At 46.1% G+C, this 22,383-nt stretch overlaps 1 protein-coding gene across 1 annotated transcript in view; it reads left to right on the top strand.

The window, feature by feature from the left end:
• The window catches only part of slit3 (slit homolog 3 (Drosophila)), a 386,836-nt gene that overhangs the window by 226,778 nt on the left and 137,675 nt on the right, over positions 1 to 22,383 (top strand). The window contains 1 exon segment of the mRNA XM_031791377.1: positions 17,308 to 17,379. Coding sequence (XP_031647237.1) covers positions 17,308 to 17,379 — 72 coding nt within the window.

Here is a 22,383-nt window from a genome sequence, read left to right as displayed (position 1 = left end):
CTTAGGTTTTGTTTCCTGATCTTTCATTGTGTCACAATATTGTTGCCGAATGTCTCTATCTTGTGATTGGTGATGTTTTCTATTTGATAAAGATCTAAAAAAAAATTGTCCAAGATTATATTCAGCATCAAACCATTTTTCTTTTTGAGGTTTCTAATTAGAACTGTTTTTTCTTCTGCATAATTTTGTTTTGCTGTATGATAGATCTCATTTAATTTATTCACAGCCAAATTTATGTCAGGGAGTTTTGGGCTGAATGTACGTGAAAATAAATCATTGATACAGGATGTATTTCTGGGCAGTGCAATGCTGTGTTGAAGTGTATTGCACTGTCAGGGACCCATAAATAGGTTTTGTTTACATGACTCAGTGTAAAGGCCTGTTTGTGTGGTCTTTGGGTGGAGGTCATTTAAAAAATACATTAATCTGACAGTGGTTAGATAATGGTGTCTGTGGTCTGACAGTGAATGCACTAATGGAGGAGGGGTCTAAGATCTTATAGTCAACAACACTGGTCCAAAGAGCTGAGAAGCAGGTGAATATTCCCAAAGAATCCCCTCTAATTCTGGCATTAAGAAAATACAGGCCTAAGGCTGGACAGAGATGCACTAACTCGTTTCTATTTTTGTTCACTACATGGTCAGGGCTATTTCTATTACTGAAACTCAAATCAAATCAGAGTTTATTTGTCACATGCGCCAAATACAACAGGTGTAGACCTTACAGTGAAATGCTTACTTACAGGCTCTAACCAACAGTGCAAAAAAGGTATTCGGTGAACAATAGGTAAGTAAAGAAAAAAAAACAACAGTAAAAAGACAGTGAAAAATGACAGTAGCGAGGCAATAACAGTAGTGAGGCTACATACAGGCACCGGCTAGTCAGGCTGATTGAGGTAGTATGTACATGTAGATATGGTTAAAGTGACTACGCATATATGAAAAACAGAGAGTAGCAGTAGCGTAAAAGAGGGATTGGTGGGTGATGGGTGGCGGGACACAATGCAGATATCCCGGTTAGCCAGTGTGCAGGGACACTGGTTGATCGGGCCAATTGAGGTAGTATGTACATGAATGTATAGTTAAAGTGACTATGCATATATGATAAACAGAGATTAGCAAAAAAAGTGGTTGGGGGGGAACACAAATAGTCAGGGTAGCCATTTGATTAGCTGTTCAAGAGTATTATGGCTTGGGGGTAGAAGCTGTTGAAAAGTCTTTTGGACCTAGACTTGGCTCTCCGGTACCGCTTGCCGTGAGGTAGCAAAGAGAATAGTCTATGACTAGGGTGGCTGGAGTCTTTGACAATTTTTAGGGCCTTCCTCTGATACCGCCTGGCCCCGGTGATGTGAACAGGGAGTACAGGGGACTGAGCATGCACCTCTGAGGGGCCCCCGTGTTGAGGATCAACGTGGCGATGTGTTGTTATCTACCCTTACCACCTGGGGGAGGCCCGTCAGGAAGTCCAGGATCCAGTTGCAGAGGGAGGTGTTTAGCCCTAGGGTCCTTAGCCTGTGATGAGCTTTGAGGGCACGATGGTGTTGAACGCTGAGCTGTAGTCAATTAATAGCAATCTCACATAGGTGTTCCTTTTGTCCAAGTGGGAACGGACAGTGAGGAGTGCAATAGAGATGCATCATCTGTGGATCTGTTGGGGCGGTATGCAAATTGGAGTGGGTCTAGGGTTTCTTGGATAATGGTGTTTGTTGTGGGCTATGACCAGCTTTTCAAAGCACTTCATTGCTACAGACATGCATGCTACGGGTCAGTAGTCTTTTTGGCATGTTACCTTGGTGTTCTTGGGCACAAGGACTATGCTGGTCAGCTTGAAACATGTCGGTATGACAGACTCACGCAGGGAGAGGTTGAAAATGTCAGTGAAGACACTTGCCAGTTGGTCAGTGCATGCTCGGTGAACATGTCCTGGTGATCCGTCTGGCCCTGTGGCCTTGTGAATGTTGACCTGTTTAAAGGTCTTACTCACATCGGCTACGGAGAGCGTGATCACAGTCGTCCGGAACAGCTGATGCTCTCATGCATGTTTCAGTGTTACTTGCCTCGAAGCGAGCATAGAAGTAATTTAGCTCGTCTGGTGGGCAGATCGCAGCTGTGCTTCCCGTCGCAGCCGGTATAGTACGATTCGATCTAATTCCTGTATTGACGCTTTGCCTGTTTGATGGTTCGTTGGGTTAGAGTCCTGCTCCTTGAAAGCGGCAGCTCTACCCTTTAGCTCAGTGCGGATGTTGCCTGTAATCCATGGCTCTGGTTGGGGTATGTACGTACAGTCATTGTGGGGACAACACCACACCAGTGACTGATGTGGTGTACTCCTCAATGCCATCAGAAGAATCACGGAACATATTACAGTCTGTGCTAGCAAAACAGTCCTGTAGCTTAGCATCTGCTTCATCTGAGCACTTTTTAATTGACTGAGTCACTGGTGCTCCCTGTTTTAGTTTTTGCTTGTAGGCAGGAATCAGGAGGATATAATTATGGTCAGATTTGCCAAATGGAGGGCGAGGGAGAGCTTTGAATGTGTCTCTGTGTGTGGAGTAAAGGTGGTCTTGAGATTTTTTCCCTCTGGTTGCACATTTAACATGCTGGTAGAAATGATGTAAAACGGATTTAAGTTTCCCTGCATTATTTTAATAAATGTTTTATTTAACCTTTATTTAACTAGGCAAGTCAGTTAAGAACAAATTCTTATTTACAATGACGGCCTACACCGGCCAAACGACGTTGGGCCAATTGTGTGTCGCCCTATGGGGAAAAGTCCCCAGCCACTAGGAGCGCCTCCTCTGGATGAGCATTTTCCTGTTTGCTTATGGCCGTATAAAGCTCATTGATTGTGGTCCAGCATCGGTTTGTGGAGGTAAATAGACAGCTACGAAGAATATAGATGAAAACGCTCTTGGTAAATTGTGTGGTCTACAGCTTATCGTGAGATACTCTACTTCAGTCGAGCAAAACCTTGAGACTTCCTTAGATGCCATGCACCAGCTGTTGATTACAAATATACATAAACCGCCACTCCTTGTCTTACCAGAGGCTACTGTTCTCTCCTGCCGATACAGTGTATAACCCGCCAGCTGTATGTTATTCATGTCGTCGTTCAGCCACGACTCTGTGAAACATAAGATATTACAGTTTTTAATGTCCCGTTGGTAGGATATACGGGCTTGTAGTTTGTCTATTTTATTTTTCAATGATTGAACGTTGGCCAATAGGACCGATGGTAAAGGCAAATTACCCACTCTCCCCCGGATCCTTACAAGGCACCTTGACCTTCTTCCTCAATGTGTCCTTCTCTTTCTCCTACGAATGACGAGGATGAGGGCCTTGTCTGGTGTCTGGAGTAAATCCCTCTCGTCCAACTCATTAAAGAAAAAATAGATTTCTAGAAGCTATTTTTGGTCATAAGAGATGGTGTCAGAAACATTATGTACAAAAATAAGTTCCAAATAACAAACACAATAGCACAATTGATTAGGAGACCATAAAACAGCAGCCATTCTCTCCGGCGCCATCATAGTAAGATCATAGTAAGATGAATCTGAGGGAGAAGCATACACTGTACCTACAGTATATATAAAACATTGTCACTCAGGAATGTGTCGAGTTTTATCACCACGGCTCCATATTTCTAGAAGTATTATTATGTCTTAACCTTTGATGTTGATAAGAAAATCTAGTTTCTGGTCTTCATACCTGAGGTATAGGAGTACAAGCCCTGGATATTCTAAGAACTAACAGTTAATGATCTCCTTTCATATACAGTGTATTCGGAAAGATTTCAGACCCCTTGACTGTTTCCACATTTTGTTATGTAACAGCCTTATTCTAAAATGGATTATTTTCCGGAATGACTGACCTTCATGTCTTAAAGTAATGATGGACTGTCATTTCTCTTTGCTTATTTGAGCTGTTCTTGCCATAATATGGACTTGGTCTTTTACCAAATAGGGCTATCTTCTGTATACCACCCCTACGTTGTCACATCACTACTGATTGGCTCAAACGCATTAAGAAGGAAACAAATTCCACAAATTAACTTTTAACAAGGCACACATGTTAATTGAAATGTATTCCAGGTGACTACCTCATGAATCTGGTTGAGAGAATGCCAAGAGTGTGCAAAGCTGTCATCAAGGCAAAGGGTGTGTCACGGTTGTCCTCCTCTTCATCTGAAGAGGAGAGGCGAGATGGATCGGAGGACCAAAATGCAGCGTGGTATGTGTTCATCATTAATTTTAATACAGAAAACACTGAACACTGAAACCCTATACAAAAACAGTAAACAAAATAACAACCGTGAAGCTAATGCGAGCTGCGCTGAAACAAGCCATCAACATAGACATACCCAATTCATAGAAAAATAAACATAGACTGCCCACCCCAACTCACGCCCTGACCATACTAAATAATGACAAAACAAAGGAAATAAAGGTCCAAACGTGACAGTACCCCCCCCCCCCCCTCCCCCAAAGGTGCGGACTCCGGCAGCAAAACCTTAACCTATAGGGGAGGGTCTGGGTGGGCGTCTGTCCGCGGTGGCGGCTCTGGCGCGGGACGCGGACCCCAATTCACAATAGTCTTAATCCGCCTTATTGTCCGCCTCCGTGGCTTTCTAACCATGGCCACCCTTCTCAATGACCCCACTGGACAGAGGGGCGGAAGCTCTGGACAGAGGGGCGGAAGCTCTGGACAGAGGGGCAGAAGCTCGGGACAGAGGGGCAGAAGCTCGGGACAGAGGGGCAGGGGCTCTGGCGCCTCTGGGCTGAGGGGCTCTGGCGCCTCAGACTCCGGCAGCAGCGCCAGACAGGCGGGAGACTCCGGCAGCAGCGCCGGACAGGCGGGAGACTCCGGCAGCAGCGCCGGACAGGAGGGAGACTCCGGCAGCAGCGCCGGACAGGCGGGAGACTCCGGCAGCAGCGCCGGACAGGCGGGAGACTCCGGCAGCAGCGCCGGACAGGTGGGACCACCTGCAGGGAGGAGACAGAGAGACAGCCTGGTGCGTGGGGCTGCCACAGGAACCACCTGGCTGGGGAGACCTTTAGGAGGCTTGGTGTTAGGAGGAGGCACCTGAAGGACCGGGCTGTGGGGGAGCACTGGAGCTCTGGTGCGCAACCTTGGCACCACTTCACCAGGCTGGACAACTACTCTAGCCCGGACCCTCCAGAGTGCAGGCACAGGTTGAACCGGGCTGTGGGTAAGCACGGGAGATCTTGTGCTTACTACACGCACCTCTCCCTTAGGCTCCACTCCCACATTTGCCCGGCACGAGCGGAGCGCAGGCAGAGGACGCACTGCGCCCTCCCAGCACCCCGGAGACACAGCACGCAGAGCCGGCGCAGGATACCCTGGACCAAAACTGCGTACCGGCAACCAGACCCGCTGAGCAGGCACTATACGCCCTGGCTCGATGCCCACACTCGCATGGCACTTTCGGGGGGCTGCCCTATAGCGCACCGGGCTATGGGCACGTATTGGCGACACCGTGCGCTTAACTGCATAACACGGTGCCTGACCAGTAATGCGCTGCTTATAATAAGCACGAGGAGTGAGCTCAGGTCTGCTACCTGGCTTAGTACCACACCTTGTCTGCCCCCCCCCAAACATTTTTTTGGGGCTGCCTCTCGTACCTGTCGCACTGCCGTGCTGACTTCGCCAACCTCATTCTCCTGTAACCTTCCTTGCACTGCTCCATCGAATCCCAGGCGGGCTCCGGCACTCTCCCTGGGTCGACCGCCCACCTGTCGATCTCCTCCCAAGTTGTGTAGTCCAGATTCTGCTCCCATGTCCCGAAATCCTGACCTCGCTGTTGCTGTTCCTGCTGCTGCTGCCTCTGTTCCTTCTCCTGCTGCTGCTTTTGCTGCAGCTGCTGTTTACCATGCCGCTTGGTCCTGTTGTGGTGGGTGATTCTGTCACGGTTGTCCTCCTCTTCATCTGAAGAGGAGAGGCGAGATGGATCGGAGGACCAAAATGCAGCGTGGTATGTGTTCATCATTAATTTTAATACAGAAAACACTGAACACTGAAACCCTATACAAAAACAGTAAACAAAATAACAACCGTGAAGCTAATGCGAGCTGCGCTGAAACAAGCCATCAACATAGACATACCCAAATCATAGAAAAACAAACATAGACTGCCCACCCCAACTCACGCCCTGACCATACTAAATAATGACAAAACAAAGGAAATAAAGGTCAGAACGTGACAGTGTGGCTACTTTGAAGAATGTGTTTAACAGTTTTTTGGTTAATGCATGATTCCATATGTGTTATTTCATGGTTTTGATGTCTCCACTACTATATTACAAGGTAGAAAATAGTCAAAATAAAGAAAGACCTTGAAATGAGTAGATGTGTCCAAACTTTTGACTGGTACTGTATATATATTGAAATAAAATATAAAAGCAACATGCAACAATTTCAAAGATTTTACTGAGTTACAGTTCATATAAGGAAATCAGTCAACTGAAGTGAATTCATTATTTGGTATTTTATTAGGTTCCCCATTAGGTTCCCCATTAGCCGTTGCGAAAGCCGCAGTTACTCTTTCTGGGGTGTACACAGAACATGAAACATTACATAATACAGAACATTAATAGACAATAACTGCTCAAGGTTTAAACTACTGTTATTTAAAAACTGTCACACACATAGCCAACTGTACATATCAATAAATACAAACAAAATATTTTGGTCAAACAGGGGAGAGGCGTTGTGAGGTGTTGCTTTATCTGTTTTTTTTAAACCAGGTTTGCTATTCTATTGAGCAATAGAAGGAGTTCCATGCAATAATTGTTCTATATAATACTGTACGCTTTCTTCAATTTGTTCTGGATTTGGGTTTGAATTTGTTCTGGATTTAAAAAGACCCCTGCTGGCATGTCTGTTAGGGTGTGTGTGTGTGTCAGAACTGTGCGTAAGTTCACTATGCAAACCATTTGGAATTTAACACATGAATGTTTCTTTTAAAACCATGACAGTTTACAATCTAAGGTAACACCAACTAATTTAGTCTTGATCAACAGACACATCATTCATTATCAGATTCAGCTGAGGTCAAGAGCTTAAGGAATGATTTTTAACAAAAACAATGCTCTTGCTTTTAGAAATGTTCAGAACCAATTTATTACTGGCCACCAATTCCAAAACTGAATGCAACTCCTTGTAAAGAGTTTCAGTGACTCTATTAACTGTCAAACAGTTGATGTCAGAAGTTTACATACACCTTAGCCAAATACATGTCAACTCAGTTTTTCACAATCCCTGAGGTCAGTTAGGATCACCACTTTATTTTAAGAATGTGAAATGTCAGAATAATAGTAGAGAGAATTATTTATTTCAGCTTTTATTTCTTTCATCACATTCCCAGTGTTTACATACACTCAATTAGTATTTGGTAGCATTGCCTTTAAATTGTTTAACTTGGGTCAAACATTCCGGGTAGCCTTCCACAAGCTTCCCACAATAAGTTGGGTGAATTTTGGCCCATTCCTAACCTGTTTAAAAGTCTTACTCACATCGGCAATGGAGAGCATGATCACACTGTTGTCCGGAACAGCTGGTGCGCTCACGCAATGTTCCGTGTTGCTTGCCTCGAAGCGAGCAATGCATTTAGCTCGTCTGGTACCCTCGAGTCACATGGCAGCTCTGGACTTTGGTTTCCCTTTGTAATCCTTGATAACTTGCAAGCCCTGCCTCATCCAATGAACGTCAGAGCTGGTGTAGTAGGATTCGATCTTTGTCCTGTATTGATGCATTGCCTGTTTGATGATTCGTCAGAGGGTGTAGCAGGATTTCTTTTTAATGTCCACATTAATGTCCTGCTCGTTGAAAGCGGCAGTTCTTGCCTTTAGCTCAATGTAGATGTTGCCTGTAATCCATGGCTTCTGGTTGGGATGTATCCTTAAGGTCACTGTGGGGACAACGTTGTCAATGCACTTATTAATGAAGCCAGTGACTGATATGGTAGACTCTTCAATGCCATCGGATGAATCCTGGAACATATTCCAGTCTGTGCTAGCGAAACAGTCCTGCAGCTTAGCATCCGCTTCATCGGACCACTTCCATATTGAGCGCATCACTGGTGCTTCCTGTTTGAGTTTTTGCTTGTAAGTAAAACTAATTTCAGTTTCCCTTAGTTAAAATCACTAGGAGCACCTCCTCTGGATGAGCATTTTCTTGTTTGGTTATGGCCCTGTACAGCTCGTTGAGTGTCGTCTTAGTGCCAGTATCGGTTTGTGGTGGTAATTAGACTTGGTAAATAGACTGCTCCGAAAAATACAGATGAAAACTCTCTTGGTAAATAGTATGGTCTACAGCTTATCATGAGGTATTCTAACTCAGGCAAGCAGAACCATGTGACTTCCTTAATATTAGAAATTGCGCACCAGCTGTTGTTAACAACGTGGCACACACCACCCCCTCTGTGTGACATTAATGCTGGTACGAACTCGGACCCAGGCGCTGAGAAACACAGCAGGCAGAGGTAAGGGTAAATCCAGAATATTTACTTAAGGTCTTCATAGCAAAACATCAAAGCAAGGGCACACGAGAACACTGAACAAGACATGAGTCCTGAGCAAATGGCCCAGTCCACAGAGGACCCTAAATAGTCATCCAGCAGGTGATCCCAATAAGCCCAATCAGGGCCACCTGGATACTAGAAGTAACCCATGGGTGCTGTCGAGTGGCAATCTCAGGTAGTACACTCAAGGGACACCTGACCTGTGACAGGACCCCCCCCCCCCCCCTCAAGGAATGGCTAGCGACGTTCCACCAGGGGTAGCTGAACGTCGACAGGAGTCCCGAATGAGTCCGTGGTACAAAATGTCCAGGGCTGTGGTACAAAATGTCCCGGGCTGGAACCCAGGAATGTTTCTCAGTCCCGTAACCCTCCCAGTCCATCAGATAATGAGTCTCTCGCCGGAACTGACGACTGGAGAGGATACGTCACACCGTGTAGGCTGGCTGTCCTGCTATCATGCGAGGCGGAGGTGGAGGCGGAGTGGCCGGAACCAGAGGACTGAACACCACAGGCTTGAGTCTGGAGATGTGGAAGGTGGGATGAACCTTCATGGACCGGGGAAGATAAAGACGATAGGCCACTGGATTGATGCGCCGTAGAACATTGAAAGGCCCAACATACCGGGGAGCCAACTTCCTAGATTCCACACGTAGAGGCATATCCCTAGTAGACAACCAGACCATCAGGCCTGGATGCAGGAGGGCTCTTGGGTGGCATTGACGGTTAGCCTGTTGTGGAACCCAAGCTGAGGACCTCAGGAGCGCTGACCGAGCCCTCTTCCAGGTCCGGCGGAAACGAGAGATGAGAAGGTGAGCGGAAGGAACCATCACTTCAATCTCCTGATCTGGAAACAGGGAGGGCTGGTAACCGTACAACACCTGGAATGGTGACAGGCCAGTGGAGGAACACTGGAGAGTGTTGTGTGTATACTCCACCCAGGGAAGGTGCTGTTGTACTGAGGGTGATAACCCGTGATAACCCGAGGACAGACTGGCTGATGACCCCAGAAGAGTACAGAATACCCTCCAAAATCTGAATGCTAACTGGGGGCCCCAGTTGGAGAGTCGGAGAGGAAATCCAGAGGAAGTCCGTAAAGGTGGAAAACATGCTGAATGACTAGCTGAGCAGTGTCATGGGCAGATGAAAGCTTAGGCATCGAAATGAAATGTGCCACCTTGGAAAAGCGGTCCACAATGACCAGGATGGCAGTGTGTCCCTCTGAGGATGGAAGGCCCGTGATGAAATCCACAGAGAGATGGGACCAGGGTCGAGAAGGTGTTGGCAGTGGATGAAGAAGCCCCACAGGCTGCTGACGAGGAGTCTTGTTCCGGGCGCATGTCGGACAGGCAGCCACAAAGGTGCGAGTGTCTGCCTTCGCTCAAAAACTGTAGCGTTCGCTGCCCTCCCAGATGAGAGGTGAGATGCGACGAGTGAGCCCACTGAAGTACCTTGGACCGTGCCCCAAGAGGAACCAAAAGTCTGTTAGGTGGACATTCGTCTGGAACTGCCTCCCTACCTTGCACCTCCCTCACTACTGTCTCTATACCCCATGAGACCAGTGCGAGGATGAGAGACCTGGGGATGATGAATTCAAGCGGCGGGCTAGAAAGAGCATCCGGCTTCACGTTCTTAAACCCCGGACGATAAGATAACGTGAATCTGAACCGAGTGAAGAAGAGAGCCCACAAGCCTGTCGGGGGTTGAAGCGTTTAGCCTCCTGGATGTAGGCCAGGTTCTTGTGGTCATTCCAAACCGTAAAGGGATGTTCCGAGCCCTCCAACCAGTGCCGCCACTTCTCCGAAGCCAGTTTGACTGCAAGAAGCTCCCGATTGCCGACATCATATTTCCTCTCCGCTGGAGTGAGACGCCAGGAGAAGAAGGCACAGGGATGAAGCTTTTGGTCTTTCGCCGAGCACTGAGACAGAACACCCCCCCCCCGCCAACGTCAGAGGCATCCACCTCTACCACGACAGGAAGAGAAGGATCCGCATAAACGAGAATGGGTACAGAAGAAAACCGACATTTCTGGTCTTGGAATGCCTTCTCAGCAGCAGGGATCCAGCATACATGCCCAGCCGAGCCCTTGGTGAGTGTTGTCAATGGCGCTGCCACAGCACTAAAGTTTCTTACAAATTCCTGGTAGAAATGAGCAAAACCCATAAAACGCTAAACTTGTTTGACCATGCTGGGTTGCGGCCAGTTTACCACCGCTCCTCCCTTTCGGGAGTCAATCAGTACACAGCCCTGAGACACGATGTACCCCAGGAAGATCTGAGGAATGTGAAACTCACACTTTTCTGCCTTCACGAACAAGTGATGAGCGAGGAGTCTTTGAAGAACCTGGCAGACATATTGGACATGTTCAACCATGAACTTGGAGAAGATGAGATGTCGTCCAGGTACACAAACACGAACTGGTGAAGGAAGTCACACAGCACATCATTAACCAGGGCTTGGAAAACAGCTGGAGCTGGTACTCATAATGTCCATTAGAAGTGTTGAACACTGTCTTCCACCTGTCTCTCTGTCTGATGATGCGCACCAGATTGTACGCGTTCTGTGAATCCAATTTAGAGAAAACCGTAGATCCGTGGAGTCTCCCAAAGCTGATGACATAAGAGTAAGGGGATAACGGTCATTAATGGTAATGTTATTTAAACCCTGGTAATAAATACAGCGACGTAATCCCCCATCCTTCTTCCCCCATCTTCTTCCCAAAAAACCCTGGTGAAGTGGACGGCCGAATAAAATCAGCCGCCAGTGCCTCTTTAATATTACTGTTCATGGCTGCAGTCTCTCGACCTGAGAGAGAATACAGCCCTCCTCTAGGAGGAGTGTACCAGACAGGAGGTTGATGGCACAATCGTAGGGCCTGTGAGGAGGTAGTTTGCTGGCACTTTGTTTGCTGAAGACCTCACCCAAATCCCAGTAATCCCAAGGTACGCGGGAAAGATCAGGCTTGTCATTCCCAGCCAGAGGAACAGGAGGATCGAGACGAGCAGGACCGTAAATTTGGAGAGAGTTGCTGGCAGATGAACTGGCATGAAGTATTCCATCCCAGAACTCTTCCCGAAGGCAGGGGAAGCAGGGGAAGGGGAAGCTCAGGAGAGTCCACCAGATGTAACTAGATAAGCTCCACATGGTCATCCAGAACATCCAGAACTCGTAGTTGAATAGGCATCGTGAGTTGCTTCACCGTCCCAGACCCTAGGGGTTGACCATCCAGCGCAGTGAACGACATCGGAGTGTCCAGCTTAGTGAGTGGCAGCCTCTGTTGGCGAGCTAATGTGCGATCGAGAAAACAGCCGGTGGCCCCAGAGTCTATGAAAGCAGGAATGTCCAACTATCCATTGTCACACCACAGGTTGGCAGGATGCAAGGTGCGTACCGTATTGGCCGCAGGAGACTGTATCTGACTCTCCAGAGCGGAAAATCTGGTGCTTCCCAATTGCATCGGCTCCTCTGAAGGATATGAAGAAGAATCATAGCCAAATTGAGAACCCCGACAGGGTACAGGACAAGCAGGCCCAGCATACGGCAGTGAAACAAATGAAGAATCAATTCCCTCAGCGGGGCCCGTAACACTGAAACCAACTCGGGGCCCCTCTGTCCTCTCATGACGATATTTCCAAAGCCGGTTGTCAATCCGGATGGCCAGAATTATAAGCTCCCCCAGAGTGTCAGGGCTGTCCCGGGAAGCTGAGTGAAGTGCCTCTATATTCCATCCGCTCTCAGAGGAAAGCATCCTAAAGTCAATGGTGTAATCAGCTATGCCCCGGCTGCCCTGCCGAAGCACAATGAGTCTTTCAGCAGCGTTCTTCCACTGATGGGGTGATCAAAAACCTTCCTCATCTCCTAGGTGAAGCTTTGCAAATGGAAACAAATGTCTGATTGCTGCGTCCTGAGAGCAAGAAGATGATATATGCCACTCTGGAATGCTTGGTAGGAAACGTTGATGCTAGTACGAACTCGGACCCAGGCGCAGAGAAACACAGCAGGCAGAGGAAAGGGTAAATCCAGAATATTTGCTTAAGGTCTTCATAGCAAAACAACAAAGCAAGGGTACACGAGATCACTGAGCAAGACATTAGACCTGAGCAACTGGCCCAGTCCACAGAGGAACCTAAATAGTCATCCAGCAGGTGATTCCAATAAGTCCAAAGAGGGTCACTGGGTGCTCTCCAGTGGCAACCTCAGGTATTAAACTCAAGGGAGAAAACCTGACCTGTGACACTGAACTTACAGGCCTCTGCCGTTCCGTTCTGCCGATGCATAGAAAAACCAGCGAGATGTATATTACCCATGTTCTTTTTCATTCATGACTCCGAGAAGCATAGTATAGTGCAGTTCTTAATGTCCCGTTGATAGAATGGTCTTGGAATGAGCTCGTCCAGTTTATTCTTCAGTGATTACACATTTGGCAATAGAACAGAGGGTAGAGGTGATTTATTAATTTTCCACCGTTGTCTCATCAGGGTGCAACCTTTCCTTGCCGGCCTCTATAGCATCGTCTTCGCCTGTCGGGGACTAGAGCCTGGTCCGGGATAATCACTATGTCTTTCTCCTTCAACTCATTGAAGTAGAAGTACCTCATCGAAAGGAGGTTAGGGATAACTGTTTTGATGTCCAGAAGCTCTTTTCTGTCATAGGAAACGATGGCGGAAACATCATGTACAATACAGTGGAGGCTGCTGAGGGAAGGATGGCTTATAATAATGGCTGTAACGGCTGGACTGCTGGGAGTTTGGCAAGGCATGGTAGGCTGTGGCAGGCTGGGAGGTTGGCAGGTCAGGGTAGGCTTTGGCAGGCTGGGGGGTTGGCAGGTCAGGGTAGGCTGGGAGGTTGGAGGGTCAAGGTGAACCCTAAGAGGCTGAGAGGCTTGTGAGGCAGATGGGGTGAAGGCTGCACTGGGATCAGGGGTATCTGGGCTTCCACCAGGCTGATGGGTCTGCTTTGTTGGTGGCATGGTCAGATGCTGCTGACGGAGGGCATCATGTCCCTCTCTCTTGGCTGCAGCTCCACCTTTACTTCACACAGATCCTCTTGGAGGACATCATTGGACTGTGGCATTTGGTCAGTATTGTGTCTTAACTGTTCTAATGAAGCATGACTCTCTTCCTGGAAATGTCTCAACTCTTCCTTCAGTGTCTGGACAGTGGACAGTGTCACATACTTGTTGTTTGTTCTCCCTGAATTCTGTCATCTCCACTTCAAGAAAGGAGAGGCTCATTTGGATTAGTTTTACCAATGGTGTTTTTGGTGTGCACACAGCTGCTCCAGCTACAGGGGAGGGAGTGAACTACTGTGGGCCTCCAGTTTGGAAGCCAAGGTTTTGGGAGTTGCTGGCGTTGTTGGTAGAGACATGTCAGTTTTTACTTCATCATTCACTAGAGGTTTTATCATGTCAAACTCTTCCTCAAACATCTCTAGACTGGCCTCAGAGCCTTGGATCATTACTGTTCAGTTATTATATATATTAATATTACATTTTGGGGAATGTGTCCACATGCAATTGTCTCATGATCTTGCTTCCAGACATTTAAAGATTTTTTTGTTTGCCTTGTGCAGGGCTGCATGCCAAGCATTTGGACGTTTGATGAAAAAGAAGAGATCCACCTTGATTTATTTGTCTTTTTATGACATAAATTCTTCTCTTAGGGTCTCTGGGTGCTCTTTCTACTTATTCCTCCCTGTTTGACTGGAAATTCCTTCTGCATATTTGATTGCAAGGTTGCTGAGCTTGGGGCTTATATATGTATCTGTCACGTTCTGACCTTTATTTCCTTTGTTTTGTCGTTATTTAGTATGGTCAGGGCGTGAGTTGGGGTGGGCCGTCTATGTTTGTTTTTCTATGATTTTGTGGATTTCTATGTTTCGGCCTAGTATGGTTCTCAATCAGAGGCAGGTGTCGTTAGTTGTCTCTGATTGAGAATCATACTTAGGTAGCCTGGGTTTCACTGTTTGTTTGTGGGTGTTTGTTTCCTGTGTCAGTGTTTGTGCCACACGGGACTGTTTCGGTTTGTTCACATTTATTGTTTTTGTATTTTGTGTTCATGTTGAGTTTTTCTTATTAAAACATGGACACTTACCACGCCACATCTTGGTCCGATCCTTGATACACCTCTTCAGAGGACGAGGAAGAAATCAGCCGTTACAGTATCCATTAGTTGATTACAGCTGGATACATTATATGTTACAGCTGGTTTGCACTTGGCTAGGCGTTTTGAAATGTAATCAAAGCCTTGCAACCCACTCAATTACATTTCAATTCAAAGGGTTTTATTGGCATGGGAAACATATGTTTACATTGCCAAAGCAAGTGAAATAGATAATAAACAAAAATGAAATAATCCTATAAAAAATGAACAGTAAACATTACACTCACAAGTTTTAAAGGAATAGACACATTTCAAATGTCATATTATGGCTATGTACTGTGTTATAAATTAAGCAATAAGGCACGAAATAGTGTAGTATATGGCCATGATATATTGGCCGAATACCAAAAACCCTCAAGGTGTCTTATTGCTATTATAAACTGGTTAACAACATCATTAGAAGAGTACAAATAAATGTTTTGTCATAACCGTGGTATATAGTCTGATATAACATGGCTTTCAGCCAATCAGAATTCAGAGCACGGACCACACAATTTATGATGATGTGCAAATAGTTAAAGTACAAAAGGGAAAATTAATAAACATAAATATGGGTTGTATTTACAATGATGTTTGTTCCTCACTGGTTGCCTTTATCTTGTGTTCAACAGGTCACAAATTGTGCTGCTGTGATGGCACACTGTGCTATTTCACCCAATAGATATGGGAGTTGATCAAAATTGGATTTGTTTTGGAATTCTTTGTCGGTCTGTGTAATCTGAGGGAAATATTTGTCTCTAATATGGTCATACACATTTGGCAGGAGTTTAGGAAGTGCAGCTCAGCTCTCTCCTCTCCATCTCTCTATGCTCTCTACTCTCCTACTCTCGCTACTCTCTCTAATCTCTCTCTCTCTTTCTCTCTCTATTCTCTCTGTCCCCTTTCTCTCTCTTCTTTTCATGTTCCTCAAGGTAGAGGCATCAAACTGCTTGCAACTGACAATACTGCTTATGACTGGGATGATTAAAGGCCAACGTAATTAGATGGAAGGAAATTCATTTTGGGACTGTCATTCCCCACCACCAACACCCATTACACACACACATACTGTACACACACACATATACTGTACACACACACGTATACTGTACATACATACACACACACACACACACACACACACACACACACACACACACACACACACACACACACACACACACACACACACATAGCCTCCTTCCAGTTATACATTGGATTCAAGATGTTTCCTAAAATGTAAACTAGAGGTAAAGGGTCAGAAGTACGACCTAGCTTTGATCATAGTATCACTCCTCCCTAAGGTGTGTCAGGCTTCACCAGTTAGCAAATCATTTCAAATAAAGACAACATGTATCATGAAATTAGATTAAGCATGGCTCCAATATGTCATTCTCCTATCTGCATATATAATGCCATAACTTTGCTTGTTTCCATTCTACACAGATGGTTGTTTTCATTGTAAATGTCTCATACCAAATTGTAATGAAATAATGTCGTAGATTATTTCATTTCCTCTCTTGTTGACGCTTTCCAAACGGCTGGTCTCCTCTGCTAAGAGATAACGACCAGTCAGGAAACAGCTGCTTTACTAGATGAGAACCAAGGGAAATAAGAAGAAAACAAAGAGCTCGAAAGCAAAGTAAAGTATCAGGGATTAGGGATAGAGAGATAGGGGAAGAGGAGGAGATGGGTATAGGATATTAGAGAAGAGGAGATATGGTCTTGTTTATATCCCAGAGCAGAAGATGCAGACAGTATCTGTAACAGGTTAAATGTCACAGAAGCTTTTGGAGCCTGGATAAAGGAGCTGGAGAGCGTTCTAGATGTCTGCCCTTTGTATTGCCTTGTCTTCCATCCATCTCCTATTTGTTGGGCAGAGAGAGAAGAGAGGGGAGGGGTGGAGAGAAGGGGGGTTGTATGGGGGGGGGAGACTTGCAAATTAAAGTAAAAGGAAAAGAAAGAAGAGGAAGAAGTGCTCTGAGCGTCTGGGAGTCCAGCATCGTGACCCGGGCTGATTTACGAACCCTCTCTTTTAATGAAATTGTTTCAGTGACAGAGTCGGTAAAAGCTCGTAATGGATTGGCTGCTCTAATGTAATGAAATTACTCCCTTTCTGACAAAAAAAGAAAGAGAAAGGGAGAGGGGGAGAAGAAGAGGAGGGAGAAGAAGAGGAGGGGGGAGAAGAGAAGGAGGAGGGATGCAATGTAATTAATAGAGAGCTGACAGACGGGGTGGGCTATAGCCAGCCTCTGTTCACTCTCCTTTTGCCCCCCCCCCCCCCCCCCCCCGCTCTCTATTTCTCTCCTCCACTCACGGGGCAGTGTTGAGACGGGGCAGTGTTGAGAGTGAGGTGATAGGCTGCAGCCAGACAGGCCACTTTAGCCAGCTGGTCCTTTCCTTCCCGGGCAGGTTGCGGTGAGGCAGAGGTGAGAGCTGAGATCTGAGTTTGTGCTGTACGCCCACTGGCTAGCCAGTAGCTGCCTACCTTCAGCCCCTCCCAGCCACCTCCCTCACCATACTCAGCCACTGGCACTCCTCCTCCTGCAGCCCCCCCCCCCCCTCCCAGTACCCTAAACCCCCACGTCTGCAGACAGACCTTCCGCTGACTCCTGTCTCTCATCCCTCCGCAGGCAACTGGACAGCAACCACATAAGCTGCATCGAAGATGGAGCCTTCCGAGCCCTCCGTGATCTGGAGATACTGTGAGTCCCCCTCCTCCTCATACCCTTCTTCCTCTCCTCTCTTCTGCAGGGACCGATACTGCTCTTCCCTTTCTTCTCTTCTTTTCTCTCTCTCTGTCTCTCTATCTCTCCATCTCTCTCACTCTCTGTTTCTATCTCTCTATCTTAGTCTCTCTCTCTATCTCAATCTCTCTATATATATATATATATATATATCTCTATCTCTCTATTGCTCTATCTATGTATCTCTCTATCTCTCTCTCTCTATATATATATATATATATATATCTCTATCTCCCTCTATCTCTATCTCTCTAACTCTCTACTGTCTCTCTTCTGTTTTTTTTCACTGTATTTCTCTGTCTTCTGTTCCCTGTGTGTTTTCTGTTGAATGTCTTTGAAGGGTAAAGTGTGTTGGATGTGAAGCTGCAGCAGCGCGGCGTACCTACCTGTGCATGCTGCTAGCGACAGCAGTGATCACCCTCCTGAGGTGTTAGTCCGTCCGCTGTGTGCCTTGTGTTTCTCCGTATCGACTGTGTGACCACCACGGTTTTACACAGGATCATTGTCATTCTGTGCTGCATTGTGTCATTAAGCTGCTAGCTAGCGCCTCGCCAGGTGTTGTATTTGTTGGTCACTTTTCCAAGCATCCTCTCTCTGTGCATTGTTGCCTGTTAAAACTGTTTCTGCAGTCATCTACTGTGGTGTAATATACACTATTTCCTCTAGAGAACCAAGAACATTCAGGAAATAGCTTACTTCATTGAATGAGCCACAGGTTTACTGTAGCTTGTGTCTGGCATCGTGCACACAGTGTAAAGCTTTAAACCAGACAGACACTGGTGAGCTGCTGCTGTACTGCATCATGGTGTCTGAAACTCTTACCGAGGCTAAGGCTGTTTCTGGGGGTCTAATCCAGTCTGGTCTGGTCTGGTCTGGTCTGGTCCAGTCTAGTCTGGTCCAGTCTGGTCTGGTCCAGTCTGATATGGACTGGTCTAGTCTGGTCCGGTCTGGCCCAGTCTGGTCTGGTACAGTCTGGTCTGGTCTGTTCCAGTCTGGTCTGGTCCAGTCGAGTCTGGTCTGGACTGGTCTAGTCTGGTCTTGCCTGGTCTGGGTTACAGGGGAGGGAGGTACATGCCCCTGCAGCACCCAGGCGGTGATGTCCTGGTGCAGAGGAGTTCACTGGGGGCACCTCCAGTTCTCCAACCTCCAGACCTCCAGTCTTCCAGCCCTCCAGCCTCCAGCCTCTGCAAAGGTAAAGCCTTGGGGAGAAGAACTGGAATGAATATGATAGGACAGCACAGGACAGGACAACATAACTGGGGGAGAAAGATAGGGATTTCATTTCCCAGACACCACCTCATCCATCAGCTCATCGGCAGGGCACTAAATGCCATTGTCATCCGCACTGTTAGAGCAGGGAGGATGTTCATTTTGAGTGTCCTCTTCCCCTTGTCCCAGCCCTGCTTCAGCTGGACTGGCTGTTCATTTTGAGTGTCCTCCTCCCCATGTCCTAGCCCTGCCTCAGCTCTTAGAGAAGGTAGTGATGGTTTTATGACCACAGCAAAAAAATGGCATGATGGAGATGAGATGGCGTTAGAGTTGGCTGACCACACCAGGCATAAATGTCAGTGTGTGTGGATTCAGTTTTTATTAGTAATACAGCACTTCCTCCTGCTCGACCACAGCCCATTACAAAAGTGTCTATTAGTGGAGAATGTGAAGATGTAAATACATGTTGTTTAAAGGTGCTAATTCCACCAAATGTCCATGCAGCTGAAACATAGATAATTGGACTGGAGCACCAGGAAGGTGCTGTGATAGAAACCCATCATTTTAATTAGGTCATGCTCTCTTGGTAGATTAGGCTTTTTCTTTGAGCAATTTTCTCTCTTTTAATATAAAACAAAGTGTTGAATTGTATGGTGGCGTACCTAACACATTTTCTGAATAGATACGGGAGCTGAATGTGTCTTAATGCACAGGCCTATATCTGTTCCCCAGTGTAACAGTGGTGAATTGAAATTACAATTGGTTCCTGTCCATGGTGCAGAAGATGTCAATTTCTGCTGATAGCCAGAGTATTTGTACGTGTGCTGTCTTGTAGCCTTTGAATTGAACTCATAGATGAGAACCTCTCTATTTCATGCTATATGATCAAAGGGTATCACTGGTATCGCTGGTACCACTGGTATCACTGGCAACGCTGGTATCACTGGTACAACTGGTATTGCTGGTACCACTGGTATTGCTAGTACCACTGGTATCGCTGGTATCACTGGTAATGCTGGTATCACTGGTACCGCTAGTATCACTGGTACAACTGGTATCACTGGTAACGCTGGTATCACTGGTGTTACTGTGTCACTGGTGTTACTGTATCACTGGTATCACTTTATCACTGGTACCTCTTTATCACTGGTATCACTTTATCACTGGTATCACTTTATCACTGGTATCACTTTATCACTGGTACCTCTGTATCACTGGTATCACTTTATCACTGGTACCTCTTTATCACTGGTATCACTTTATGACTGGTACCTCTGTATCACTGGTATCACTTTATCACTGGTACCTCTTTATCACTGGTACCTCTGTATCACTGGTATCACTTTTTCACTGCTACCTCTGTATCACTGGTCTCACTTTATCACTGGTACCTCTGTATCACTGGTCTCACTTTATCACTGGTATCACTTTATCACTGGTACCTCTGTATCACTGGTATCACTTTATCACTGTTACCTCTTTATCACTGGTACCTCTTTATCACTGGTATCACTTTATCACTGGTATCACTTTATCACTGGTATCACGTTATCACTGGTATCACTTTATCACTGGTATCACTTTATCTCTGGTATCTCTTTATCACTGGTACCTCTTTATCACTGGTACCTCTTTATCACTTTATCACTGGTATCACTTTATCACTGGTACCTCTGTATCACTGGTATCACTTTATCATTGGTGTCACTTTATCTCTGGTATCACTTTATCACTGGTATCACTTTTTCACTGGTACCACTTTATCACTGGTAACCCTGCATCACTGGTATCACTTTGTCACTGGTACCTCTGTATCACTGGTATCACTTTATCACTGGTACCTCTGTATCACTGGTATCACTTTATCACTGGTATCACTTTATCACTGGTACCTCTGTATCACTGGTATCACTTTATCACTGGTATCACTTTATCACTGGTACCACTGTGTCACTGGTATCACTTTATCACTGGTATCACTTTATCACTGGTATCACTTTATCACTGGTATCACTTTATCACTGGTATCACTTTATCACTGGTACCTCTGTATCACTGGTATCACTTTATCACTGGTACCTCTGTATCACTGGTATCACTTTATCACTGGTACCTCTGTATCACTGGTATCACTTTATCACTGGTACCTCTGTATCACTGGTACCACTGTGTCACTGGTATCACTGCACTAAAATCGTACCTTTCTGGGTATCTTTAATGTATTCTTCTATTTGATCTGTCAGGGCAACTATAGGTGCCCTCTACAAGAGCCTCCGGTAAAAAAACGGACAAGCAAAGATAATGTATCATTGATGTAACAAACTCTCCGTGACCAGCCGTGTTTGTTCCAGATTCTTCCAGATTGTAAGACCACCGTGTTTTTGATGAATATTGTGGAGAACAACATTGTTGCATATTAGGAAATATGTGTTTTGTCTGGGAAGGGAAAGCCCAACAAAGAAAATGGGGAATTTCTATGTACGAAAATGGACACTGGTTGACCAAATTATTTCCCAGACAGTCAGATGGACAGCTTTTTATTGAAGCTGTCAATAAAAGTGTCAGTTTTATCAGCTTTCCTTTGTAGTTTGATCTCAACAACATATTGGGACCAAATACACTTTTAAAAACAGAAATTGGGGTGGTGGACACATTTTATGTTTCTAATCACAATGTTCATTAAACTTGAAATCAAAAAGAAGAACAGCATCTGACATCAGATTTAACAAGTCATTTAAAAGAGTTCATTCCTATTGATGCATAGATGGCTGGCTCACATAGACAATAACAAATACAAAAGCCTTAGCTTCTTTCTCCTGAGAAGAATGACTTATACAATCACGTCAACTCGATGTTAGATGTTAAGCATTCCCTCAAGTTGCTAATGAATAAGAACTGATTTAGTGGAGGGCACTAACGCTAAATAGGCTTCCATAATGAGTGCAGCTCCGTGACTTCAAATGACTGAATACAGTTTAACGCTTGCCAAGTTACACAAAATAAACGATTGGCTCTTTCTGGTGATGAATTGTAATTTGGATTTAACATAACTGTGGTAATGACTGAACTAATGACTTCAAAGTTATCTCGGACATTTTCTCATGTTGGGCGTGCCTTGCATCTCAATGAGATGGAGAAAGGTCTGGAGCCAGCCGAGCACACTGCATGGTGGGACAACATACAGCCTGGTGGGAGGATGGATGGCTGGGGGGGATAAATTGGTTGAAGGGTTGGTTGGGTGGAAGGGATAAATGGGTTGAAGGGTTGGATGGGTGGAAGGGATAGATGGGTGGAAGGGTTGGATGGGTGGAAGGGATTGATGGGTGGAGGGGATAGATGGGTGGAGGGGATAGATGGGTGGAGGGGATAGATGGGTGGAGGGGATAGATGGGTGGGGGATAGATGGGTGGAGGGGATAGATGGGTGGAGGGGATAGATGGGTGGGGGATAGATGGGTGGGGGATAGATGGGTGGAGGGGATAGATGGGTGGAGGGGATAGATGGGTGGAGGGGATAGATGGGTGGAAGGGTTGGATGGGTGGACGGGTTGGATGGGTGGGGGATAGATGGGTGGGGGATAGATGGGTGGGGGATAGATGGGTGGAGGGGATAGATGGGTGGAGGATAGATGGGTGGGGGATAGATGGGTGGGGGATAGATGGGTGGAGGGGATAGATGGGTGGCGGGGATAGATGGGCTAATGTGCCACTGATTCTTTGATGATTATTCATAGGAGGGTTTCAGCTCTAAGGA

The sequence above is a fragment of the Oncorhynchus kisutch genome, linkage group LG15, assembly GCF_002021735.2.
Source record: "Oncorhynchus kisutch isolate 150728-3 linkage group LG15, Okis_V2, whole genome shotgun sequence".
NCBI lineage: Eukaryota > Metazoa > Chordata > Actinopteri > Salmoniformes > Salmonidae > Oncorhynchus > Oncorhynchus kisutch.
Note: the sequence above shows the minus strand (reverse complement) of the source record. Positions and strands in the feature narration are given on the sequence as shown.